Source organism: Carassius auratus, chromosome 2 (genome assembly GCF_003368295.1).
Source record: "Carassius auratus strain Wakin chromosome 2, ASM336829v1, whole genome shotgun sequence".
Taxonomy (NCBI): domain Eukaryota; kingdom Metazoa; phylum Chordata; class Actinopteri; order Cypriniformes; family Cyprinidae; genus Carassius; species Carassius auratus.
Window position 1 is genome coordinate 20,140,792 of NC_039244.1, and position 26,647 is coordinate 20,167,438.

The 26,647-nt window shown below is 36.2% G+C and overlaps 4 protein-coding genes across 7 annotated transcripts; 3 read left to right on the forward strand and 1 right to left on the reverse strand.

Annotated features, from left to right (window-relative positions):
• Positions 1–6: 6 nt before the first annotated feature.
• Positions 7–2,888, forward strand: c2h14orf119 (chromosome 2 C14orf119 homolog). Of its 2 annotated transcripts, none has more exons than XM_026289712.1 (3): positions 7–139; positions 1,334–1,752; positions 2,479–2,888. In XM_026289712.1, exons 2-3 carry the CDS (start codon positions 1,336–1,338, stop codon positions 2,650–2,652), a joined length of 591 nt encoding a protein of 196 aa, XP_026145497.1. In that variant the 5' UTR covers positions 7–139; positions 1,334–1,335; the 3' UTR covers positions 2,653–2,888. The 2 variants fall into 2 exon arrangements, with proteins under 2 accessions (XP_026145497.1, XP_026145487.1); XM_026289702.1 differs by lacking the exon at positions 7–139 and adding an exon at positions 713–993.
• Positions 2,889–3,166: 278 nt separating this feature from the next.
• LOC113119913 (myosin-11) lies at positions 3,167–16,805 on the reverse strand. 2 transcript variants are annotated; one of them, XM_026289657.1, is made up of 47 exons: positions 16,688–16,805; positions 14,816–14,842; positions 14,679–14,722; positions 14,086–14,124; positions 13,937–13,946; positions 13,670–13,744; positions 13,510–13,575; positions 13,319–13,402; positions 13,136–13,225; positions 12,962–13,018; positions 12,719–12,784; positions 12,495–12,581; positions 12,306–12,395; positions 12,089–12,175; positions 11,911–11,988; positions 11,711–11,800; positions 11,544–11,606; positions 11,202–11,264; positions 11,021–11,080; positions 10,845–10,919; positions 10,663–10,749; positions 10,493–10,570; positions 10,166–10,228; positions 9,863–9,952; positions 9,623–9,712; positions 9,451–9,540; positions 9,250–9,339; positions 9,017–9,106; positions 8,835–8,897; positions 8,687–8,746; positions 8,534–8,593; positions 8,293–8,361; positions 7,342–7,428; positions 7,177–7,257; positions 7,000–7,068; positions 6,771–6,860; positions 6,604–6,681; positions 6,053–6,142; positions 5,840–5,929; positions 5,615–5,704; positions 5,212–5,358; positions 4,962–5,051; positions 4,793–4,870; positions 4,392–4,538; positions 4,223–4,294; positions 4,108–4,140; positions 3,167–3,991 (listed from the first exon to the last, which is right to left on the reverse strand). In XM_026289657.1, the coding sequence occupies exons 6-47, from the start codon at positions 13,719–13,721 to the stop codon at positions 3,438–3,440; spliced, it is 3,834 nt and encodes a 1,277-aa protein (XP_026145442.1). In that variant the 5' UTR covers positions 13,722–13,744; positions 13,937–13,946; positions 14,086–14,124; positions 14,679–14,722; positions 14,816–14,842; positions 16,688–16,805; the 3' UTR covers positions 3,167–3,437. The 2 variants fall into 2 exon arrangements, with proteins under 2 accessions (XP_026145442.1, XP_026145434.1); XM_026289649.1 differs by lacking the exon at positions 16,688–16,805 and having other exon boundaries at positions 14,816–14,976.
• On the forward strand, positions 16,448–20,560 carry dhrs1 (dehydrogenase/reductase (SDR family) member 1). Of its 2 annotated transcripts, none has more exons than XM_026289681.1 (9): positions 16,448–16,531; positions 18,610–18,753; positions 18,840–18,983; positions 19,112–19,191; positions 19,293–19,425; positions 19,578–19,721; positions 19,829–19,898; positions 20,033–20,113; positions 20,217–20,560. In XM_026289681.1, exons 1-9 carry the CDS (start codon positions 16,511–16,513, stop codon positions 20,351–20,353), a joined length of 954 nt encoding a protein of 317 aa, XP_026145466.1. In that variant the 5' UTR covers positions 16,448–16,510; the 3' UTR covers positions 20,354–20,560. The 2 variants fall into 2 exon arrangements, with proteins under 2 accessions (XP_026145466.1, XP_026145475.1); XM_026289690.1 differs by lacking the exon at positions 16,448–16,531 and adding an exon at positions 16,853–16,986.
• Positions 20,561–20,699: 139 nt separating this feature from the next.
• On the forward strand, positions 20,700–26,164 carry homeza (homeobox and leucine zipper encoding a). The gene is made up of 2 exons (XM_026289667.1): positions 20,700–21,430; positions 23,330–26,164. The coding sequence occupies exon 2, from the start codon at positions 23,359–23,361 to the stop codon at positions 25,333–25,335; it is 1,977 nt and encodes a 658-aa protein (XP_026145452.1). The 5' UTR covers positions 20,700–21,430; positions 23,330–23,358; the 3' UTR covers positions 25,336–26,164.
• The last annotated feature ends 483 nt before the right edge of the window (positions 26,165–26,647 follow it).

The window sequence follows — 26,647 nt, forward strand, 5'->3', positions numbered from 1 at the left end:
GCTTCCGGAAAAGGGGGAGTGGAATGAGTGGAAGCACAGAGAGAACCTCAAAGTTGTTGTTTGGTGTTTTACAAAGTAACAGTCAGTAACCATGAATCAATATGCTTAAACCACGCTGGACATGATTGAATTGCTTCTTGTAAGTTTCCAGTTCAACATAAAACAATTGCAAAGGCAAAGAAAGATGCCATTAAAACCGTTATTAACATCTTGTTTGGCATTTATATTCTGGATATATTCTTGCATATAATATGTGTAATCATTAAGATTTATACTGAAATTAGTCCTCCAATATTACCGTTTGTATTTTAATCTCCAGGCAATCTACCTCATGAAATGTTTCCTCAATAATATATGTTACTTAATATAATATATACTGAAATTAGTCAACCATTGTTTTGCCCATCACGGTCTAAATTGGTCTAAACACAACAGTTTCCTCTATAGTGTGAAAATCGTGTTTTTTATTCTTAAAAAGAAAAAAATTCAATATGGAATTTTTAAAATTCTGCATACAAATTCATTTCAGCACATCGGTTTCCGTTCTAGTAAATCAGTTTTTAAAAACCATCTTAAAATCAATTCATTTCGCAATCAATCCTATCTAATCATAACAATCCTTGCTATGTTTAGCCTATGTGTGAATCAGACGTGTACCGGCTCTCGCTGAGTCGTTGACTCGACTGATTCAGTTCATATCATAAACGAATCATCCAGTCTGATTCGTGAGCAAGACGTTTAGATCTGTTTTGTGAACACTGTGAAAAGATCCGATCAAAAGAAAGATTCATTCACGAATGAACCATCGCTAATATGCAGAGCCAGGGGGTCTGTATCAGACTCGGAGCCGATGCAAGCGGTTTACTCAACACAGCTTCACGGCTCGCTTTGAGCTTCACGGCTCAGTCGAGATTATTTCCCATCTGGTAACCGACGTAGAAAGCATCTACATGCTGTTTTCGACGAAAGGCGACAAGTCCAACTAAGAAAAGGGTATTGTTTTCTTTAGAATGACATTTTGAGTGAAATAATATTTAAAAATGGAGGTTACTCGTTTGTTTTGGTCAGCTAGCTGTCTGACGTTAGCATGCATAGTGTGTCATAACAAGGAAGTAATATATACGTGTAAATACGTATGGTACGATGCAAAACAAAACTAACAGTTTTATGATGTATGTTAAAAAGCATAAACGTGGTTTATTCAGTGTTCCAGTTTGTGTAAAAAGTTATTAAAATGCTCAGCAACGTTAAGACATCCAGTTTCTTTTAGAGTTATTTTTTAGTACCATCCATGATAATCCAGCTGAGATCTTCCTTTTTCTGTCTTTGTTAGAAATGGCCTGGTTCCACCACGCGTTACAAGGCTCGGGCCAGCCGGATGGATCCATGATGCCCTCTGCAGTGGAAGATCTGTCCCATTCTCAGGTCTCCAAGCACACCATTACACAGTTAGGGATGTCTGATGGACAGGGTTGGTCAACTCTTCCCCCAGTTTCCATCACAGACTTTCCACCTGTTTCAGGAGGCATTGTTCCCCAACGTCTGGACGCACTGTCCTGCACATCCCTCAATGTGGGCTCCAGAGAAGACTCTGTGTTGCTGTCTTTCGTGACGCTGCAGGAGCAACGATGTGTAATAAGTTGGTTTTTAGGATGGAACGCTGTCCAGAAGCAACGCTTCCTGGAAGATCTGATTTCAAAGGCTGTGCCTGGAAAGGTGTCCAGTTTATTAGACCAACTCAACACACTGCAGGTGTTTAAGATGCCCTTTTCTTCATTGTGTGATACTCTTGTACGTAAAGGAATAGCTGACCCAAAAATGAACAGAATTGGAGAAATGTAGAATTAAATCCCTTGCTCATCAGTGGTCAACGGGTGCTGTCAGAACAACAACTGATTAAAAACATCATAATAATCCACAGCCTAGTAATTCACACAACTCTTGTCCTTCAGTTAACATCTTTTCAGTTTAAACAAATTCATTATTACTGTGTTTTAACACTTTCGGACAAAATACTAGTCCAACATCCATAATAACACTTCCTCCAGTGTGAAAGTCCATGTCCTATTTTCCTCTCACATTAAGATCCACCAACATATTTGTTTAGATCTATTCTGGATTATTTAAAAAAAAATCCACTTGATTTGTTCATATTTCTCTCCTGATTCAGATGAGACAGATTTTTCACTCAAGAAAGCAGCATTATGGAAAAAGGACTTGAAAAGGATATATATTTTAGCAGTAAGCAACAGGTTGAAGTTAAAAACATCTTAATAATGAATTTATTACAAACATGCTTTTCTCTTACAAGACGCTACTTGATGGACTTGAGTCGTGTTGATTACTTATGGAAAATCGAGATCAGCTTTTATCAGCTGTTAATGGATATATTTATGCATCTATCTGACACAATCAGATCATGCTAAGCAGGTTCATATGTATGATAACATGGATATCTTCTTTGTCTCTGCATTTCAGGTGAATGATCGCCCACCTAATATTTTTGAATGCCAGTTAAGGCTGTGGACTCAGTGGTTTGAATCATGGAGTGAGGAGGAGAGAAATGCCTTTTTGAACAGCTTAGAGGAGAAGGATCCAGCCTTTGTTGCATTCTTCTATAACCGAGTTGCTGGAACAGCAGGCAGAGATTGAGCGAGTTTGTACAATGTTTCTTGTTTTTTTTCACTCTTCAAAATGAAACCGAAACCAAGTCCTGAAGTAGACTGTTCTACTGTTAAAAAGAGTTTTGAACAGCATTGTTTGTTATGCATGTGACTAGTTTTCAAGCACTGTTGACCCCGTTTAGATGCAAAAAATCTTGTTATAAAGTTTTTTTTTCTAAACGTGTTTTTTTTTTCTAAAAATAAATAAATAAATGCATTTCACTATTTATGTTTCCTCTGCATGGATTATCTTCTACAAGATTCACATTCATACTCTCTTGATGTTGAACTGACAGTTCACCCAAAAATGAGAAATTTGTTATTGTTTACTGACCCTCATGTTGTTCCAATCCTTATATAGGCATGTATATGTTTTTCTTCTGCAGAAAATAAGATATTTTAAAACAGTTCTGGTTACCGTTGACTAATAATAAATAAATATATATATATATATATATATATATATATATATATAATTTCCACTGAATAAATGAAAACACTGAAACATTTTGCAAAGTATCTTTAATGTTCCAAGTAAGAGAGTAAGTCAAAATGAGGGTGTGTAAATTATGACTGGCTTTTCATTTCTGCATGAATCATCCTTTTAAAGGTTAAAAAAGACCAACATATTAGAAAAATATTTGTCTTTCAAATAAAGATGATTTATTAAAAGTAAAGATGTCATTCTAGCATGCAGTTCCAAGTAATAAGCTGAAATATCTAAAGCAGAAAGCATTTTCTTTGGATGCAAAACGAACTCCTATTATCTGGAGATCACTGCTTGAGCCAGTCGGTGGATTGAGGTTGCTTAAAGATCAAGGGAGGCTCATTTAAATTCGTATCACTGCAGGTTTCAATATATGGATGGATTTTTCCCTGCAGCACATTGCCAGTGAAGCTAAAGATTTCAAGCTTCCTCTCTGCATCATAAAAAGTGACCTTATTGTTTCTAAAATCCAACAGTACCCCGATTACAGAAAGTTCACCAGTTTTTAGTTGAACATTCCTGTCAGCCATGGCTATAAGATTTGAAGCTCTTTTCTTCAGAATGACCCAGTAGCCAACTGAAGGGCCATATGTCAGAATACCTTTTCTCTGAGCGGACGCCCTGGCTGCACCCACAACATAACAATTTTTTCCAGTCACACCTATTTCCCAGTAATATTTTCCAGAATTATATCCGTCTTTTCCGAGAGCTGCAATAGCTGTGTCGTAGCGCTCCGGAGTGTCAGTTACAGACTGAGGGAGTAAAGAGGGGCGTGCTTCTTTCACGTCCCGTGACAAGACCAGTCTGCGGTGGGCAGTGTTTGCATCAAGATCCGGCCATACTGACGTGGACACACAGACAGAAGTTTTTACGTTTGATTGCAATTTTATTATTGTCTGACTAATTTTTTTATTTTTTTTATTGCATATTATAAACAGATTGAGATCACAAACTTACCACCCGTAGGGCGTTCATATTTTTGTAGAGTTTCTAGATAAAAGAGTCATAAACAAAATTAATTGTGAAAATAAAGCTAGTAATACTTTTTGCTTAGATAAAATAAATATCTCACCCTCAAGTTCAGCCACTTTCTTTTGAGTCTCAGTCAGGTTTTTTTTAAGTTTCTCATTCTCACTGATCACACCTATAAGTGTTTTGAAAATATTAAAACCTCTCGGATCACCTTCTACACATACATGCAAAAGATTTTCGGTCTCGGGCCATCATTGCACCCCACTTACCATTTAATTTGTTTTTCTCTTCATTAAGCTCGGCCTTTGTATCAGCGTATTGCTTTTGCAGTGTAGCAATTTCATTGTCCTTCTCCTGGAGTTTCTGGTCCTTCTTAGCAAGTTCTTGTTTTTTTGCTTCTAATGACTTTTCTAAATCTGATGAAAGGGATGAAAAAATACTTATTAGTCTTAGAAAGTTTTGTTTTTTGAACGCAATATAATGGACCAAATTATAAAATCTAAAGCTGCAGAGCACATTTTTAATCTGCTGATTGGGCAGTGTAAAAGCATGTAAAATAATAATAATAATAAAATACTGGACGTGAACTTTATCATGAAATAGAGACTGTATTATCATGAAATATAGACCGTATTTTTGCTTCTGTGGTAGTTTTACTGCATTGTCATACCAGAAATTTGTTTCTGTAATTCATTTTTCTCCTCTGTAGCCTTTTGTAGTTCCTTTTCTAGTTTCTTCTGCCTGAGAACTAAAAGAGCAAGAAATATTACAATTACAAAATTATATAGGATTTTTTTTTATCAACAATTCATTGCATTATTCAATGACTTCATTCTTACTCAAGTCTTGGTTTTCAGCATTTATCTCCTTTAGTCTGGCTTCAGTGTTAGCAAGTTGCTGGTCCTTCGTTTTAAGCTCTGCCTCTAGCTCTGGACAAAGAAAGTTAATATCAAGTATCATACATCAGTTGTGTGATTTGTAGATCATTATACTTTATCGATAGCAAATCTTATTGACAATACACTGAATTTGACAATTTTTGAATCAAATATTCATCTAAATTCAAGCGCAGGATGACCGTTTACTGACCTCTGTTTTTGTTCTTTACTTTTTCAAGCTCACTTTTCATATTGCCCTGTTGTTTTTCCAATATATCAATCATTTCATTTTTGTTCTTCAGGGCCAGTTCCTTTTCAGCAAGCTCATTTTCCTGTTTTTTCAATTTCATTTTTAAATCTGAAAACAAAAAGCAGTCTGTTAGTAGTTTTAAATGAATGGTCAAATAGATTCCACCTTAGTATAACGGGTCAAATTTGATTTGAAAGACTGAGGTATGTCATCATTGGCACTACTGTCAGTTTGTTTCTCACATGCTGATCATTGCATCTATTTATCAAGACCAACATGTCTATTCACTCCAGCAATCTTAAATATACTATAGTAACTTTATAATCAAGCTCATATCTCTGGTGTTTTGACAATGTGGTCATACCAGCAATTTCTTCTTGGAGTTTCTGCACTGTAAATTGTTTCTCCTCTTTGAGTTTCTTTAATTCATCATTCAGATTGTTCAGCTGTTTGACTGGAACGAAAGACACAAAGCTGGAATTCTTGGAATGACTAGTAATGCAAAGGTAACATGGATTATAACATGGATTCGAACATAAATGTTGGGTTGATTAGTTTTGCAATGTTGTCTTAATTCAGATTTTCTTACTCAAAGCAGCGTTTTCAGCGTTTGTGTTTTGCATCATCTCTTCAGTCTTAGCAAGCTGCTGGTCCTTTGTTTTAAGTTGTTTCTCTAGTGCTGAGAAAAAAAAATGACATGACATTTGATAACAAAGCTATGTACAACGTTGAATGTGCATCATAACATCTTGTTTAATAAATAAATCAAAGTTATTTGTGAGGGTTTAACAGTGAAACTTACATGCAATCTTATCATCTGATTCTTGTTGCAGTTTTTTAAAATTTCGTTTGCTTTGCTCGAGTTCCTTTTCTAGTTGTTGTATCCTGTCATCTGTTCATGAAAAAGGAGCATAAATTATTAACAACATCTTAGGTTAAAATGCAGAGTACATATCTGGTAGCTTAGGAAATATGCAGTTAGCCATTCCTGTGGGGAAATTAGTTCAACCAAAAAATTCAATTTTATCATCCTTTACTCACCCTAAAGTAAGTGTAGTTACCTACAAAGGAAGATATTTTTAAGAATGTGGGTAACTAAACAGTTTCTGGTCTCCACTGACTTCCATGGTATTTTCCCCCATACTATGGAAGTCAATGGAGACCAGCAACAGTTTGGTCAGTGGTCACTAACATTCATCAGAATTTCATCTACTTACCTCAACAAAAGAAAGAAACTGTGAGGGTGAGTAAATGATGACTGAATTGACATTTTTTGGAGAATTATCCCTTTAAAAGATGTGTAAAATCACTTTCAACAAAATGATTTTTTGGCACCTTTTCATATTTACTTACGCAGCTTTTCTGACAGTTCGCAGTTAGCCTGCAACAGCAAAATCTCTTTTTCTTTTTTCTGTATTTCATTCTCTAGTCCTGACCAACAAAAATACCTGTTTAGTTGTCTTTTACTCCAACAAATGATCAACAATCTTCTGATATTGATGCATTTAAGATGAACTTACTATTGATTTCCTTTGCATATTTCTGTTGCATTTGTTCTTGTGCTTGTTTTAGTTTGAACATTGATTCCTTTATAGACATTATTTTCAAGGCTGTATTAATGTATAAGAAAAACATTTACATGAACACATTTGGCAGACACTTTTAACAACGGTACACAATTCTCCAGTTTATGTGTTCCCTGAGAATCTCTGTGTTTTGCTAGCACCACGCTCTACTGGTTGAACTCACCCAGTCCAAGCCCTTTCTCTCCAGAGTTTTGCAACTCAGCCAGCAAAACATTTAATTTATCTTCCAGTTCTAAATAAAGAGAAGAACATCACTAAGTGTAAGACAATTTATTAAAGGTTTTTTTAAGGAAGAAAAAAATGATTACAAGAGTACATGAATGGGATTGTTAAAACTTACTTTTAATCTTTTCTGAATTATCTTCAGTTGGATTTTCTTGCAGCTTCCCTATATCAGTTAGTAACTCGAGTACAACCAGAGCTGTAACAGAACATTGTGTTAGTGTGCAGTGGTTTCTCTTCACATGAAGAAGTCCCAAAACTGGTAAAATGGGGTTAGACTCACTTTTGGCTGATATTGATCCCTCAGCTTTCAATTTCTGCTTTGCCTCCTCCAGTTCTCTCTTCTTTTCTTCCAATTGTAGTTTCAGTTCTAAGAAGCAGATAACCATATATTGAGAAAAAGGTCCAAAACATCTCAAATCCTAGTCCATATTTTTTTCATTCACATAAATTGAACAAAAACAAAAACCTGATCGAATGATTAGTGTTTTAGGTATTCTAAAGTTAAGGTTTTTGGAAAAAGGCAGTGTATGTCTGTTAGGTCTGTGCATTGTTTGTTCAACTGTCACAATTAATGCTCAGACGTAATATTCTAATAATAATTCTGATAATAACAAATCATTTGAACATAATTGATTTCACCCCTCCATAGCTGCTGTCAAAAGAAAGCATGGAAAGTACACAACCATTCGAATGTTTGGGGTCAGTACGTTTTTTCCTTTACAAAATTATTACATTTGTTCAGCAAGGATTCAGGATTGGATGAAATTGGTCAAAAGTGACAGTCAAAAGTTTAACAATTATCATTTGAGTTTTTCAGATTCAAATAAACTGTTCAAATATGGTTTATTCATCAAAGAATCCTGAAAAAAGTATCTGTTTTACAAAAATATTACGCAGCACAACTATTTGAACATTGATAATAATAATAACGGTTTCCTGAGCCCCAAATTGGCATATTAGAATGATTTCTGAAGGAGCGCGTGACACTGAAGAATGAAAATAAATGTCATTGTCAAAATATATTTAAATGGAAATGATTATTATTAAATTGTAATATCTTACAATAAGTGTTTTTCCTCCATTTTTGGTGAGCATATAAGAGACTTCTTTTAAAAACATTAAAAATGTAAGTGTCTGTTCACCAGTTGAATCTGCTTTTTAAGTGTGCAGTATGTCTAAAAGTACTGCAGTTTATGCGATATCAGGATCAATGGACAAACAACTTCATTACCTGGGACTCCTTGTTCAATTTGCTTATCCAGGTACTGAATTTCATCTATTAGATTTTTTATGATATAAGCTGAAAACAAACAAGATTGGACAGAGATAATTATGTGACAGTAGTAGATATAGACATTAGGTTTAACACAAGATTAGTTTTAGATTATTTGTGTGTGTGTGTATTCATGCCAGTAATTAAAATAATTTGTGATTTCACTTAGTCATTAATTTAATTATAAATCTTCACTCACCCTTCTTAAGAATCTCATTGTTCAGCTTAGAAATGGTATCGTTATATTCAGCTTGCAGTTCTGTAACACACAGCCACCAAGTATTCCGTTCACACAACTGTCCAAATCCAGTTTACAAAATGTCTTTTTACAGCAAACAGAAAGATAAGGTACCTTTATATTTTTTCTGGAGTTCAGGGCATTCAGCATTATCCAAACACTTTTGTTTCAGCTCTAGAGAGAAACAGAACACGGAAGGTGAGGGACTGTTCTTTAGATGATGCCCTATATTGCTGAAGACTGTAGTAATATGATGTTTTACTTTCATTCTCAGCATTAATTTTGGCATTTTCCTCCTGCTTCATCGTTAGGCTCTTTTCAAGATCTAAAAAGAACAGGAGCAAGTTGTGTTCTTGAATTAATGGAGAGCCCCAATGTTGATGTGCTTTCCTTTTAAATGAGTGACAAAGATTGTAACTGATGGATAGATTGAATGAAACTCACCAGCTATTCTGGCATTTAATAGTGATTCCTTTGCTTGCACTTGCTGTTTCAAGGTTCTCACTTCGTCTAAGAGAGTGTTGATCTTTGTAACTAAGGGGACATCAGGGTAAAATGTTAAACAGCAATAATCTGACTGGACATTTGCAGACAAATCCACAAAAGCGTTTTATAATTTATAGCAACGGATATCCTTTCTGATTTGGTGAACTGGGTGAATGTCTTCAATAACGTACTTTGTTGTGATAGTGTGGCATTCTTCTCTTTTATAGAATTATTTGCATCATCCAGTGCCTTGTCACTGTTTTTGAGTCTTTCTTGAAGATCTGTGAAAGAGAAGACAATTGAATCAATTATTTTTAAAATGATTACTTTATGATAATTTTTATCATGAAAAACAATTTATGGATTGCTGTTGAATGATGAATGCGCTCTACCTTTAATCTTGTCCGTTGCAGCCTCATAGATTTCGTCTATTCCAATTTCCAATCTCAAAACTTCTTTCTTCAGAGTTTCAATATCTTTCTCTGTAAATCAAGCATTTTAATGACAGCTAAGATTGCCTTTTCAGTTAATATTTGAGCTCTGAAAATGAAAGGTTTCACTCACGTAGCTGACTGATGTCACCGGTCGCAGCAGCCAGCTCTTTGTTTTTTTCATTCAGCAAATTTTTCATGTCATCCAGCTTCTTTTGGAGCTCTGTCAAAAGTCAGTGTAAATATAGCAATGATCCAACCAGTGTAACAGTCTCTCAATTCATTTATTAATTGTGTAAAACTAAAGAATCTTAAGAAATGTTACACCATTATTTAAAGCTCTTTTAAAGTACTGGAAAGTAACAATGCCAACCAGCTTTCTGGATCTCAGCCTTTGCAGTCACAGTTTTCAGCATTTCCCTTATCCAGGTTACATCAGACTGGAGAGCAATGATTTTCAGCACTGAGACAAACAGAAATAAAGTAATATTGACTGTTCTGCCCAAAATATCTGAACAAATAATGCATTTGGTACATAGATGAACTGATTTAAGTTTGTGTAATACTTATAAGGCATTTAAGTGTAATTATTGAACTATCCATAGGTATGAGTGTGAAGATAACTGCAAATAACATCAGCCTTAGTTCCAAGCATGGACCATAATTCTGCGCTCACTTGGTTTTGAAGCCATTTTATCGTCCAGTTGGCTAATCAAGTCCATGAGATTCCTCTGCAGATCTGAAACCAAAACAGATTGTGTGCTGAAACCGACAGCTGACCGACTACATTATGTTAGTTCTCAGATGTTCCAAGACCTGACAAGCGCTGATTCAACATGTGAAATCACCCAAAAGAAGCACAGACACCAACCAACCCCAAAAGAGGCCAAAGGGAGAAACATGTCTGTTGCCGTTTGTCAGCATCTGTCTGTGTGCTGTGACCTTTACAATCATTTTTTTCCATTAGCGTAACTATTGCATGAGTGCTGCATTATATACTCACTGCTGATTTTATTTAAGTTGTCTGGATCTTCACTCTGTAGCTTCCAGATTTCCTCCATCTGCGATATCACCTTAAGAACTGACAAGCAGAGACAAAAACATGCATGCTTAGATGCGAGTCAGAAGACATAAACCTTTATGGTAGGTATTAATGCAAAGAGAAGCGGTCACTTTTGTCAGAGCTAGCGTCACTTCGCTGAAGTTCCTCCTTTTTCAGCTTCAGTTCTTTGAGTTTTTCATCCCGTATTCGCTTCAAATCTATAAAAAAATGTACAAAAAAAAAAAATATATATATATATTTATCACGCTTTTCAAATTAAATCATAAAAAGTAGTATAAAAAAAGAGACATACCATCATTAGATGAGGATGCTTGAATTTGTTTCGTTATTTGGTTTATTTCGAAGCCTAGCAAAATGATCTGTACAACTGTGGAAATAAAATGTTGCCATGTATGTCAAATTAAATGCAACTAATGGGAAGTAAATTATATATATATATATACTCACCTGACTTAAAATATAACTCACCTGACTTTGAGGTTTTATCTGATATATTATTTACTTGAGCCTCCAGTTCAGCTTCTGCATCTGGAGGAGACAATACAGAAATAATGTATTTATAATGTTCATATCTCCTTCTGTTGCTTTCATGTGTACAAAGCTTTCATATGGCTGCTTGCTGGGAGGCAAGGAGAGTAAAATGTCTCACTCATGTACAGCTCCATCAGGTCTTTGCATTGTTCTGTCTGATCAAACAGCTTTTTGCGTAAATCTGGGTGTAGAAGAGATTACAAATAAATGTACAATAAATGCTTCATGAATATTGTGAATACTATGACAAAGTGTGTGTTTATTTTTCTCGGTTGTAATTTGAATTGGGCAAAAGAGTCTGCTAAATAAATAAATGTATAGTAACGTTTACAGAAAAGTGTTTTTTCATCGTATGGATTAAGCATCCGTGAGCATCCATATTGCATTTGCTTTAATTGTTTTGAGTAGCAGCTAGTGATAAATTGTAAACTACGAGACAATCTCTCTCTATATATCTTACGTTTGTTGTCAGCATCCAGATATAATGCCCTGCTCTGTTCCTTTTCAAGCTCTTTCTGGAGATCTGGAGATAAAATCACATAAACATGACAGTTATTTTAAAGCTGCTTATGAAAGCCTGGCTAAAAAAATAACAATTATTTATTTTCAAAAACATTCAGATCTCACCGTTTATCTTAATTTCATCTGCTTTCACTTGTCCATTTGCAGTAATTAGTGCCTCCATGAATTCAAACTGGAGTTTAAGAATTCTAGAAACTAAAAGTAGCAAAGAAATTACAAATAGTACTGAAGATTCAAAAACAGTGACACCAGAAGCAATAGTTTGCAAGAAATTAGAATTGGGGGTTGAAATGAAAGAAACGTACTCATCTCATCTTTTCCTTTCAGTTTGCCGATTTTGTCCATTATATCAGTTCTATTCGCATCCAACCATTGTGTTTGTTCTACAAGATACAAATGATTGGCAGGATGAAATAGTGATTCCCACATCTAAATATAAAATACTGAATTATTCATAAATAAAAACTAGTCTGAATCCAGTACCCTCAATCTGAACAAGTGTTTGTTTAAGAGCTGATAACTGAATGTTCAGATCTAATATTTCTTTCTCCAGTGCTGCTATGAGTGCATCTGTGAACACAAACCAGAAAACAGAAAGATCATGCTGTAGTAATCAAGAACCTCATTATATATGCTACATTTATTGTGGAGCTACCAAAAAAAAACACAAAAAAAACAACAACACAAACACAAACCATACCAATTTGTTGGATCTTCTCTTTGCTCTCTTCTCGCTCCTCTTTCAGATCTGATAGGAGGCCATTTTTGAACTCCAGTTTGCTCTTAATTACTATAAGACATTCAATATGAGATGAAAGTCTTAAAACTGCAACTTCATAACCTTGCAAGCCTGATAAGGATCTCGTGTGCATCAGTACTGAACACTCACCATCCATCTGTGCTTGCGTCTTAAATTTATCAGAGATACGTGTCTTCAGTTCCATTGCTTCAATTTGCAGTATAACAATCTGCAGCACTGAAAAACAAAGCGAATTGTATAAAGTAACCTATTGTGGAAAGCAATCAAACTGCTACTGCACATTTTAAAAACTTTATCCCCAATCCCTGCTAAAGGCATTTGTGATCCACTGTTCTCTTTTTTATTAATCTCACCCTGTTTTGCAGTGTCCCCTTGTTCCCCTGGTTGTCTGAGCTTGTTTTCCAGGTATTTCTTTAATTCTGTAGATGAGATATAAATAAATAGGCATGTGCAAAACTCACTGTAAAGTCACATGGATGGCATTTCAGTCAGATTTGGGCTTCATTACTTATTTTGTGTATTCACTGATGATGATACAGTTGAACAGAGCATATGGATGATATATATCAAAAGTGACCTTTTTTGGTCATACACACCATTAATAAGAGTTGTCGCATTATCGCTTTTCAACATCTCTGCGTTTATCTTCGAGACTAGATGAAGAAAAATGAACAAACGATTACTTCGATTTCCTTTGGTCAGGAATTGAGCAAAGGCTCAAAACACAGTGTCAGTGTGGTATTGCTCCATGCACAGGGGAGTATCTCTACCTGCCCGCTCGAAAATTTCAACACTTCCTGAAAATCCTGTTTTCATCTCTGCTAAGTCTCTCTCTGTTTCCTTCCGACGCTTGTCTAGTCCTGTTGATATTCATGTAGACACTATGTGTTTATGCATGGAATATGGAAATGATATTCAAGTTAACAATAAAAAGTAATATTGTTGCAACACACTTTCAATCTTTGCTGCATCTTTCTCAGTGTTTAATATTGCATCCATCTCCTGTAGGTCAATGACTTTCTGAAGAATGTTTAAGACTGAATGGGTGGAACACAAAGGTAAAAAGTGTCAACCATTGTCGCTTTGCTAAACATTATATATTAGAAAAATTGTGTGTTCACCGGTATCATTATTTTCCACATACCATCCTTGGCTGGATTCTGGGTTGCACTGACTTGTTTAAAAAGACCATCCAGTTGGCTTTTAAGACCTGCAAAGATTTTTGATGAGCATGAGTCCGAGATGGAACTGCATGGTTAAGATATACTTTTATGTTTGTGTAGAATGAAGATAGGTTGACTTACCATTGATATTGTCCTTTGCTATTTTATATGCATCCTTACATTTAATCTTCATGTCATCAAGATCCTTCTGGAGGTCTAAAGAAGTATAGATGATCTAAACATAGTCCTTTCTAATCAAGTTGTAAAATGTTTTACTAGAATGTAAACCATGATTGAACTGGCTGAAGTTGAAACGCCACATTTTCATATAAGACTCTAATTTGTGTTTAATAACTGAATAAAATGCTTTTGAATAAAATATAATAAGGAAAAATATAATTCACATACCTGAACAGTACTTAGTAGATTAGAGAAAGATAATGATTTTATTTAAAAAAAAAACAACATCAAGTATATTTCAAAGTTTATGCATGTAAAATGAAAATGCAATGGTAAAAACAAACAAAAAAACAACAAAGATTGAAAAACAGCCATACCTCTCTGTCTCGTCTTTCTCTTATGAAAGCCCTATGTGCCTAAAATGGGCAGAAAATTTAACTTTAGAGTTTTTGCACTATGAAATACATTACAATATAAATATAGAAATATAACATTTTCTAATGCTTTAATTATTTAGCTTAATTTATCAAAGCTGCATCGTTTGGTTTTAGACACACAAGATAAAATTCTCATGTACACTAACATTCAATAGTCAAGTAATGTTTTTGAAAGATATTAATATTTTATGTAGTAAACATGCATTAATACATTTATCAAAAGTGACAGTAAAGATATTAAGAACAGTATCACATTTTCCACCAAAAAATTAAAATAACTAAAAAATGTAAAAAATAGTAAGCGGCACAACTGTTTTCATCAATGATAATAAGAAGACATTTTTCTTAAGCACCAAATCAGCATATTAAATTGATTTCTAAAGGATCATGTGACACTGAAGACTGCAGTAATGGCTGCTGAAAATCCATTGCTGCCAACATAGGAATAAATTACATTTTAAAATGCATTAAAATAGAAAAATGTAAAAATATTTCACACTCAGAAGAAAAAAAAAAACGTGTCGGAAACCTACTACAATTTTTTCCACGATCCTAGCTGAGTCTGCATTTACAGGACCTATAACATATATCATATAAATATCATATCAGACAATCATTCCTTCTCTTGTCCGGAAAAACAGACAGAAAAATAAAAGCAATGGTCTCTTACCACAGTCAGCCTGTATCAGCAGGTAAACTGAGACAAAGAAAGAAAAAATCAGGAGATTCTCTGTCCACCCCATTACGGTGTGTGAAAGTAATCTCACAGTAACACTGGAGCTCATGAGTTGTGTGCTTTATATACGGTCTCTTATTGCCCAACTCTCACTTTAACTGGGTTTCGTTTACATCTCATGCAGGAAGAATACACTTATAGAGTGACTTAGCTAGTGCAGTTCCGACTAATTCAGAATGATCTAATACAGGACTAGACAAGAAGAACGTCCCAGGGCCAGACAGATGTTTTGGACCAAATGTTGCAAATTTTAATTTATTAAAACCTTTTTCTTTTTTTATCTGCATTGTCACTACATCTTACATGTGTTGATCATGTACATGAATTTGTATTCCAATTTTTTTTATATATATATTTTTTAAATATGCTACCAAGTCATTTAGCTGGGTATAACATTGCCATAACTGTCTAGCACATGTGTGTGCATTAATAAATTTAAAGGTAAAGTGGTTTAATTTATTGCTTCTGTTGCTAATTAAAAACTAATCAATTAAAAATAAGAAAAAAAAACTTAGCATATGAACTGTATAAGCCACAAAGTTTGGGCATCAAAAAATATGCTGTCAAAAAACTATTTCAGTATACTTACTATTTTCATCAAAACAAAATTTAATTTCAGGTGATTATGCTAATACTGATAGTGATCTTCATTGCAAAAAATTATTCATATTGCACAAGAGGAAAATATGTGTATAAGGCACACCCAGTCTTGAGCTGGTTGATAACAGCGTGGTTTTGTAAACTTCAATGACATTGTCACTTTTATTTGTAATGCAATTCATCAACTGAGAACCAAAAACTTGTTTCCAAAAATGGAAGAAAATGCAGCACCTTCTTATAACGCTGCAATGATTTATCATTTTGAGTTCAAATACTACGCAAAATGTAAATTTCATATCAAATGTTTTAGTTTATATTAAATGTTTCCTTTTTATGACATTGAAAGCTTCGCAATTTTGTATTATTAGGGTTGCAATGAAAATGATCATGCAAGTAAACAATGTTTTGGGTAGCAGCTAGTGATAAAGATGTATTTAAATGTATTTAAAGTATAGATTTTAGGTTTGAGGTTTGGCTATAAACGGCTATTAATAAATAGCTTCTTCGATAACAAACTGTTTATTTGTTATATACAGTATAAAACAAATAATCAGTTTATGAGCTTAAAACAAGTTAACAAGACGATTTATGACAGCGAGGCCTCTGCCAGTACATTCATTCAAATGATGATGCGTGTCACTCTTAACATAGTTTTCATTACCAGGAATAAACACTATATGTGCATATATGTGCATTGATTAGCATTAACCACTGTTTGGTTGCTTAATACCCAACCATGTGTATTGTGCACCTTAAAAACTGTGAAAAGGGGTTACTGGGCGACTATGTGATGCTACAAACTATTAAAAATGGTGGCATGTTGTTGACTTTGGTATTTCATTATCTAATGATGGTAACATGCAAGCAGTTTCACGTGACTCTGCAGAGAGGCATCAAAGTAGATTGAGCACAAAGGTTATCTGGACTGATGAATGGCAAAGTACACATTACCTTTGCTGTCCAAGTGCCCACAATAACAAACCTAAGTTCTAGTTTTATGATCTGTGATCGGGATCTCTGCATCTGAATATGCTAGTTCTCTACTACACAGTATGTGAACAACAGCAGTCAACACCAGAAGAGTAGTATGTCTGAATACACAGTATAAAAATAATAAATAAATAAACAGTAGGCGAAAAGTATCCGAATTACACTTTTAATGGTTGTGAAATAAGTTATTGGTCAAAAGCACGCTAATATACCTACTCTGGTTGTACTCTGGTCCTGGATTTCCTTCTCTGTATGATTATAAAAATAAGTTGAACAAATGGGAGAAGGTCGGAATTCGCGTGACCTACATTTGTGGTTAAGGAGTGGGTGATTTCTAGTCCTGTATGGTTGAAATAATTTTGGGAAAAGAACATTTACAAAACGCAGTGGTTTTATATTAGATGTATTACGGGAATAGGAGGATGGCCATTTGCTTGTTGTTTCCTGGCTCAAGTCTAGATCAGATTGCCTGAGAGACAACAGTTCATCGGAGGTTTAACCGCAGCGTTGATCAGGTAGTCTGTGTGTTGCGTTACATGTAACCTACATGAAGCTAGCAAGTAGGATTGTCATTAAATATATATTCAATATATAGCCTATCATTTATTTGACATCTGCTATCTATCATATACAACACATAAGAAAGTCAAAGTCGAAGATTTCGAACGAGTGGCAAAAGATATTCAAGAATACGTTTAAAACTGCATGAAGCCGTGGTAAATAATTGTGATGATGCATCAGACGCGTTTCCATTGCAGATTTGCGCAAAACTTCGATAAAAAAAAGTATTGCGAAATGACGGCGTTTCCTTTAACCAATGTTATGCGGCTAAAACGTAAGCTTTTGACTCTTGCGATATGTCATGGCAACCGATTTTGTTTATATTTATTAAAGGATACGTATGCAAGTATCTTTACAGAAGCAGCACAGATAGCTGCTTCAGAAACGTGCGTGGCGCGGCTAAAATAAAAACAAGCATTGACGATTTTTATTTTTAATTCGCAATTTCAATTTGCACAATTTGAAGGGTAACGTTAGGCTACTAATGAAAACGCGCCTACTGTTTAATTTTATTATAATTACAAGTTAGGCCTTTTTATGCAAATAGAGGGATATTGCATAAAAAAGTTGAATGGATGCCAAGTTGTCCATAAATTCTAAAAATGCGCATGAAAAATTGAGTACGTTTTTATCCAAAAAGAAAAGATGTGGGTAAACTAATATTGAAATATGCTAAAGTTACATCTATGCACAGCAAAAACTCTTGTGCCTTAACAGATGGTGTGACTGGATAAACTGGACTAACAGCGCCAGTCTTATCTCGAATATTGTTTAGTCATACTGAAGTGCCTGAGCCGACCTGTCATCAAAATGATTTGGTAAAATTGCCACACAGAGCTGTCTCACACGATTGTATTACAAAACGTAAGCTATATTATCCAACGTACAAATTTGCATGGAAGCATAGCTACTGTGAAGGAAGGTGACAGCAGGGTGATGGTCTTTTATTTTTCAATGCTTCTTTATTTTATTTTTTGCAAATATATTATTAATATTAATATTATCATTAAACATGGACTGCAATGGTTTTGGTTTTTAATAAAACCAAAGATAAGATCACAAATCAACAGATGCATAAGTATATTGGATAAGGCATTCATTAACTATAGATGTTTGCTCTAACTGTATATAGATTTTCACAAACAAAACAAAAAACAAATATCCTCATGTGACTGTATTCCTCGTGACTATATTAAGGCTTTGCCACTGATGATTCAAATGCGAGTTTTGAGCAGTGTAGAGTAGAGCTTGTTGTTTATTGTTTCTCTGATCACAAATGCAGACAAAAAACTACGAGTCTCAGAAAGACGGGATAGCGGAAAAACAATAATGTCCAGTCTGTGGAAAATGTTTTTTTTTTAACCTAAAACCGCACATACACAATTAATTACGCCTAATACACAAAACAATATTCTTTTTTGCAACATCATATGACCCCTTTCAGGTGAGTCGGTGAGTTCTTGACTCAAGAATTGCTTGGGTAGATTCTTAAACAACTCGTTTAAACTTAACCAACTCAGTGAACTAATTCTAAAGATCCGACATCGATATCACTGGCATCAATTTGTGTTTGTCAGATGGCACTTTCAGGATGGATCTGTGTGGTGACTGGGGCTTCCAGAGGAATCGGAAGAGGTATTGCCCTTCAGTTATCTGAGGCTGGTGCTACAGTGTACATCACTGGTCGACAGGACAAAACTCTGAAGCAGACAGCAGCAGAGGTGTGGAAACTGATTGTGTCGGTAATAACCCTCAACTTGTAGGAGGTGATACTGTTTTCATGCTTCTTTTATTTTCATGATGACAGGTGACAGAGAGAGGTGGCCGGTGTCTCCCAGTGGTCTGTGACTCATCTAAAGAGGATGAAATCAAGGAACTGTTTGATCGTGTCCAGCGTGAGCAAAATGGTAGACTTGACTTGTTGGTGAATAACGCCTATGCAGGTGTACAGGTCAGTCACAGCTAACTATGAAACAAAAACACATTTTTTTCTGCATTTTTTTAATTTAAATGATTTATACTTTTGAAAGTTTCATAAAATACCTGTTTTACTATTGTTGTGTTATGCCTTTGTGTTAGGTTATCATGGACAACTTGAACAAGAAATTCTGGGAGGTGGATCCAGATATTTGGGACACAATCAACAACACTGGACTTAGGTACAGTACAAATCTGGAGGTGACTCCAAATGAAAATATCCATAGTAATTATCTTATACCTTTCAGAGCCATTCCAGAGATCATGGTCACTGTTTTTACAGGGGTCACTATTTCTGCTCAGTGTATGCTGCTCGGATGATGGTTGCTCAGGGCAAAGGCTTGATTGTGTTCATATCATCCATGGGTGGTCTGCGCTATCTCTTCAATGTACCCTATGGGGTCGGCAAGGCTGCAGTGGGTCCATGCACACAGCATTATAAATTCTATATTTGAAGTCATTTTCAGTATATAATTTCAGATGCACAGAATTCAACATCCATTCTTTCTGTTTGTAAACTATTCCTTCATTATTCTCATAGCATGTATGCTCCACTTTTTTATTTTAGTGTGACCGAATGGCAGCAGACATGGCAATAGAGCTGAAGAAGAAAGGTGTGGTTTCTGTAAGCCTCTGGCCAGGGGCAGTTCAGACAGAGTTAATCAATCAGTATATGTCTCATGGCGAGGGTCCTCTGGGAATTGATCCTAAAGTAAGACTTTTTTTTTTGTCGCATGCAGTCCTCAATTATCATTGCTTTTTAAGTTCATGGAAAACAATAAAACATATCTTCCTAAATATTTAAATCTGTTTTCTCAGTTAAAGGAGGTGTTCAGTAAGGGTGAGACGACAGAGTTTAGTGGACGATGCATAGTTGAGCTGACCAAAGGTTGGATTTTTTAAAGACTGAATCAGTAGTTCATGTTTATATGGTTATGAATTACCATGAAAGTAATTGGTGAGAAATGAAGTGTTTGGAGGCTCTTACTGACATGTTACTTTCTGCTTCTTGTTGACAAACAGATAAAAGTCTGATGTCAATGACTGGGCAAGTGTTGATGACCTGTGATCTCGCTTACCGCTATGGACTCAAGGATGTTGATGGTACGGTGACAAATGTTTATACTGGAGTGATAGTGTTTTTAGTTAAAATAATGAATAAAATTAAATCCAACACAGGGGTTTTATGTGTTTCTTGTTGTTTCAGGTCGCAGTGTAGTGGACTACACCTCTCTGAAGTTCCTCATTTCCCAGATACCCTATGTGTCCTGGCTGTCCGTATTCACTCCTTCATTTATCAGAGTGCCTCGTTCCATTCTGAGTCTTGGCAGTGGCAAATTCTAACATATCTCAGTAAAAAGACAGTGCCTATTATTTTGCCATCTTGTCATTTTTCAAAAAATAATTTTATTCTAAAATTATTGCAGTGTCCATCTTTAAAAATGAGCAAACTGAATATACTCATTTAACTTGAAAGGGAACAATTAACCCTGCTCTAGATGAATGTATACTTACTAAATGAGTATTGTAATAAATACTGATATTTTTCAAGTCTTTTGTGTTGTATTCTTGATAGACTGATATGTCACTCTTAAATACTTGATTCTGATTAGTCAAACGCCCAAGAAACACTACATAATTGCCCACTCATCTAGCAAAACTTAAACAGTTGGTTCTCATGTTTTGTATCTGCAGTCTCTTCAAGTACACAATTTAAAGTACTTTCACTCAAGTCAGTATTTCATGTGCACTGTTAAATAGCCATGTAATAAGTTGGATAATGACAAAGTCTATCATTAGCACAAAACACACAATATCCAGTTTTCCTGGACATTCTTTCTTCTCATATTAAAAATGGTTCATTTCAGATCAATAGTGAAGGTATATTAATTAAATTGTTTGGTAGCCATGTATAATGCAGGATAATATACAGTCAAAATAAACCCTAATAGGATTATCAGGACCCTTATGCAAAGTGAATGACTTTTGTATCACCCTGAAGGATTTTAACTAATTTGTAGATTCAATGAATTGCTGTTTCCTAAATCAGAACATTCATAAAGTTACCTTTGGCATGTCTGATCAAAGAATATTGACATGCATCCTTATCTGCAGACTCCTGTAACTTATCATGTGGCACAATTCACATGGTAATCACATCCCAGATGGGAAGTGCATCCACGGGGCCAAGTTTCAGCTGTGCTCCTCCTCCCATCTCTCTCCTTCCCGGATTGGACCTGCACGGCCACGGCACCGTCATTGCACGAGAAAGAGGGGGCTGGTCCGAGAGTTTCCTGATCTTCTCCGTCTAGCCTCGGTCTGACTGGACAGGCGAAAAACATTTCCAGAACAAAAGCGACATCGGACAATACAAACCAGCTGGAGTGGCGTATCTGGACAGTCTTGAGAGAAATTCAAGCGGTGAGTATTTTTTTCCCAAGCTAACTACTATACAGCTTACATTTGTAAAGTTTTTAAAGCAGAGCCGTGACGGAATTAGGGCTCTCGAAGCTTGTTATTGCGTCTCTAAAGCCACGCGAGGAGTCCGGCGATTTTGTCTTACGTCGCATCGTGTTCACGTTATTTGAAGGATTTGTTTTGCCCAATGTTCAACGGGGAATGTGGGACAACGGGAGTTTGTTTATGTGCGTTTACTGAAGCGTGAGCGGATCCTGCGCCACAAAAGGGCTGGTGTACAATAACTGTTTTGGCATAAATCCCTTGTTTATTACTGAAGGGTTCGGTTTATGATTTCAATTACACCTGCTTGTGTGTTGGATGAACACATTCTCTAGTGATCCAATCTCACATCCTACGACTTGCGTCAAAAGTTCCCCACATAAGCTGATTATATAGAGGCCATGGACAAACATCGACTACTGACGCAAATTCCAACCAGGCTAACCAAGTTTATTAAAAGTAAACCACACTGTATGTCTGTTTCACATAGTGTATACGAATGATGTCAGAAATTATATTAAAATAAATACTTGAAATATATATATCCACAAGTTGATATAGCCTATATGTAAATTGGACACTAATGTACAAATGGTCACCCTGCTAAACAAAAACTGCACTGGTTTCAAGGGACTTTACGCTTAGTTGAGTCATTCCAAGTCATCATCTTATAAATGAGGTCACCACAGGCGGTCGGGAATTTATCCTGTCAAGTTCACCTCCAGCTTGTTTTGTTGATGACTTGCCTGCTCATTGCATGTAGTGGTAAATTGTCTAAATTTGGCAAAGCTTTTCCAAGCAGAATTGCCTAAGACCGTGCTCACGTAGACTACTGGAAAAGTTTGTTTCTGTGGTTCACAGTTCAGCTTTGTTTTGGCCTCATTAAAGTCATAGGATGCCGCATGGAGGTAAAACTCAAGGTACTGTGTTGCTGATTTACAAATTGGTGACCTTAAGTAGTTAAGATGTCCTATCCAGGACAAACTTGAAAATAAACTCATGGCATGATTAGATTTTAAAGTAAAAATCTAAACCTTTTCATTTTAAGCACCAGTGCAGTAATGGGATGGCCAACATCTGCTGTTAGGAAGGCAAACTGCAAAACTAGCAAACAAAGCAGCCTGACAAATTGCACCAACTTTTGTTGCCTTTATTTAACCGAGACAGACTCTTACTATCTCTTGGCCATCTGGTGGAAGGTTAAGCGAACTTCTATATGGTTCTACAGGGTTAGGCAAACGAGGGAAGTGGACCATTACAAGCACTGGAAAGGGGCAGGGGAGCTGTGAAGGGCAGGGCCCCCATCTCTCTTTTGCCCAAGTCCGCCAAAGTGGGGGTTGGGTGTGCATTGGTGTAGAGTATACGACAGGCTTTAATAAAAGGCTAATGTGTGGAAAAGAACAGCAGGGGGAAGGGGGTGACATCTGTCCTTCTTTTAACTTTAGAGAGAAAAGTCATTGGCTGGACTGTAGAGATGACCCAGTTTAATGTCAGCATTTCTCAAAAGTCTCTCAAGTAAGTCACCTTGAGCCTCTGGTAGGCATCAATAATGTCAGATATCCTGAGGATAAGTTTACAAGGAATTCTATTGTAGATTTGTCCAACCTAAGAATGACCAGAACCCCACCCATTAACCCCCTCCCCACAGCACCATCCTAGCACCCATCAGCCAGCAACAGCCCACCACCCCCCAGCATTCCAACCTTTTCACCCTTCACAAAATCCGGCTTAGAAACAAGAAGATTTTAATTGTTACCAAAATTCACTTTTAAAGGCAAGAAATTGCATTATAGGTATCGCACGTGCACTACCATGCTGTATTAATTCTCAGTTAACTGAATCTTTTTGTTATTTTTACAGTCTGTGGCAATACAGGAATAATATTTCTGATGGCGACACACAGTGACCATGACTTGAAAGTTTTGTCTTTAAAAGGGATGGCTGCAAAAAGACAAGATGGAAGCATCACCATTGCACGCCAGCAAAAATCACCACACTACCACAATTATGATGGAAAGCAACATGCAAGCCCTTCTAATCGCAGACCAAGAGAGAGCAATGGTGGTTCTGCAGTAAGCTTCAGCACTAATAATAACTCTGTAGTATGTCTTCCTTTGGTATCTGAAGGACTGAAGCTAGTGTGGACCCAGTCTGATCAAACACGTGAGCTGGATGGTATCCCTGAACTTGTTCAGGCCTTCAATATCTTCCCCTATCCTACATCTCAAGAAGTCACCACCCTTGCCCGTGTCTGCGCTCTTCCGCTAGATAAAGTCAAAGTGTGGTTCATGGTGCAACGCATCAAGTATGGAATTAGCTGGGCCTCGGAGGACATTGAAGAGACGCGGCTCAAGCTGGCTGGACCAGTTCAGATAAGTGAGACTGAACACAAAGAGAGCAGTGGAAAGAGGAAAAATGGTATTGAGGATTTAAAAGAAACTGTAGAAGATCATGTAGAAGATCTAGTGCAAAGTCCACAAGTGCCTCGTAAAAGACAAAAAACTGAAATCACAGAACCAGCAAAGCTCTTTCCTGTTCCCTCACATTTTCGTTCATCTCTCCCACCTCCCCAGGATTCATACTACTACAGAAAGCCAGTAGAAATTCCAGAAAAACCTCAAGTAGTCACTCCACCTACTTCTACAGAGTCTCCTGTTGGATCTGAGCAGCCACGTCATGGGCGCTACAAAAAGTCCAAAGCCCAGTTAGCTGCTTTACGTAAGAGTTTTCTACAAGAGAATTGGCCTGATGAGACCGAGCTCCAGCGCCTACAAGACGAGACGGGCCTTAGTCGTAATGATATTCGAAAATGGTTTAGTGACAGTCGCTACCAGCTGCGAAATGGTCGGGGGTTGTCGACATCCTTTTCTGCTACTCAAGGAGAAAAAAATGACCCCAACTGCAGTCTATCATCTCAGTCTCATGAAGTTCAGCCCCTTCCTCTCACCACTAAAAGGCAAACTACAGAGCAAGTTGATGACGAAGGCAAGGAAAAGTTTCGCGTGAAAGGATCACGAAAGAATTGGCCAAAGAACTCTCAGTTTTTCCAGATTTTCCTCTCTAACACACTTGAGGCATTTGAAGACGGAGCATTAGTTGTGGATGAGGAGAAATGTTCAGAAGAATGTGACATTCAGAACAACGAAGCTGGAAGCGAACAGGAAAGTGAGAGATGTTGTTTGACACCTCCAGTGCCAGCTGCACCTACTTCCTCCTCTTCTTCTCCATCAATCACCCCATCTAAAAAACACTTGGGCAGGTCATTAAAATCTGCACGTTTTGTCAAAGCAAATGCTTTGAACAACTCCCTAAACCCCTCAGACAACACTTCACCTTCTTCAGTATTAACGGCAGCTGGACGACCAAGGAAAACAAAGGAGCAACTGGCTGTCCTAAAGGAACACTTCCAGCGGTGCCCATGGCCAAAAAGTGACGTATACACACAGATTGTTGAACTAACATCTTTGCCTCGTGCCGATGTTATCCAGTGGTTTGGGGACACGCGTTATGCTGTAAAAAATGGCCATGTACGCTGGGTGCATGCTGATGTACGTGACCAAGTGCTTGCTGAGATAGCATTGTTACAAAGTGGTGGGGCTGCTGCAGATGCCACTGGAACCCCAGGAAGTGAAGGCAACAGGAAACGTAAGTCACACGGGAACAGCACACCAAAAACACAGAAGTCTGCAACAGATTCTGTAGATCTCAGTCCATTGGAGCAGTATTATCGACAGACGGGACCACTCCAAGAAAAAGACCTTGACAATCTCTGTCGTAAGTCAAAAATGAGTTATCAACTGGTCAGAGACTGGTTTGCATCTAAAGACAGCATAACACTGGACACAGAGATCACTGTTATTGATTGATTAATATAAGAAATGCTTAAGTCTGTTAATCTGCTGTGAGTCCTGTAATAAGGCAAAACCCCTTTGAAAGCACAGTATAAAATCACTTAATGCAATGCCCTCTACTAAGTAAAAAAATAAAATAAAAAAAACAATAATAATGTGAAGGTTTTTTAACAGCCACTACATCATTTGTTAATTTGTTATATGACAGGAAGAATTGAAATGTAAAATGTATTTTGATCTTTACCAAATATGAAGTAATATTCCTGTGACACTCTCATCTGTACAATGGTTGTTCCTCCAGTTTGTGTTTTTGGTATTTTTGTTAGTAATCCTTTAGAGCCTTAATTGCTGCTTCTTAGAACTAATATGATACTTAAACCTATTTTTCTAGAAACATTGGCTTGGTTATCTATTAGGTACTGTAGTTTAGTTTTTTGGACCAGTAACTGCAGCAATGCCAGACTATGTTTTTGTACATTTTTAGTTTAACTCATAGAAGATCCATATGGCACTCTATATTGATTCTTTGCAAACAATTAACCTTATGTTTTTTTTATTTTTTTTTATTCAGTTTACATATATATATATATTTTCCCCCAATTATGTTTCTTTCTTTAACATTCCGCACTTAGAGGTTTATGGATCCATCTCTCTACTCTGTACTCCAATCTCACTTCTTTGTGAATATACATTTCATTTGAATACATCCCTACTCCACTGCAGTGAAAAGGCAACAAAAGCCATAGTTTTTGTAAAATCGTGTGCCTTATTGTCTGTAAATTTGTGTTTCAGGAAGCGAAACTGTTGCATTGAAATAAAACCTGACCGATTAATTTCAACTCAATGATGCATTCTGTTCAGTTTACCCCTTGACATTAAATGTGTTAAAAATGTTGCCTGAAAGAGATGTTTTTAGGTGTATTTACCAAAAATGGTAAATGTACCATATTGACAATAGTATGCTAATTTATAAATTACATCTCAGTTTTGTGATCAAATTTCACCTATAAAAAAGGACCACAATACAGCTGTTAGTTATATTAATTATACAATAAACGATGCTGAAGAGTTCAAGACTCTCTTCTTTCTCATTCTTTGCGTAATGTGGATTTAATGTTTAGCTTTTTTTGATTTTATAAACTGGGGGGGAATGCAATTTGTTAGACTGATTTATTTCTGACATCCTTTTTTGTTGTAAATGAGCCAGACTAACAAAAGTTTTGATATGGTAAAATATTTTGGATTAACGCCTTTAATGGTTTTCTATTTTTGTAATAATTTGCACAGGTGTAAAGAGTACCTGAAAACCACACTTGAATAAAATGAC

Coding starts and splice junctions, on each gene's coding strand:
- LOC113119913 (XM_026289649.1), bottom strand. CDS start 14,930: ATGAGCTCCAGTGTTACTGTGAGATTACTTTCACACACCGTAATGGGG. Junction 13,226..13,318: donor AGATGCAGCAAAGATTGAAA/GTGTGTTGCAAC, acceptor GAATATCAACAG/GACTAGACAAGCGTCGGAAG. Junction 7,069..7,176: donor TAATTCAGAAAAGATTAAAA/GTAAGTTTTAAC, acceptor CTCTTTATTTAG/AACTGGAAGATAAATTAAAT.
- dhrs1 (XM_026289681.1), top strand. CDS start 16,511: ATGCTAGTTCTCTACTACACA. Junction 19,426..19,577: donor ATGGGGTCGGCAAGGCTGCA/GTGGGTCCATGC, acceptor TTTTTATTTTAG/TGTGACCGAATGGCAGCAGA. Junction 20,114..20,216: donor TGGACTCAAGGATGTTGATG/GTACGGTGACAA, acceptor TTGTTGTTTCAG/GTCGCAGTGTAGTGGACTAC.
- homeza (XM_026289667.1), top strand. CDS start 23,359: ATGGCGACACACAGTGACCATGACTTGAAAGTTTTGTCTTTAAAAGGG.
- c2h14orf119 (XM_026289712.1), top strand. CDS start 1,336: ATGGCCTGGTTCCACCACGCGTTACAAGGCTCGGGCCAGCCGGATGGA. Junction 1,753..2,478: donor ACCAACTCAACACACTGCAG/GTGTTTAAGATG, acceptor TCTGCATTTCAG/GTGAATGATCGCCCACCTAA.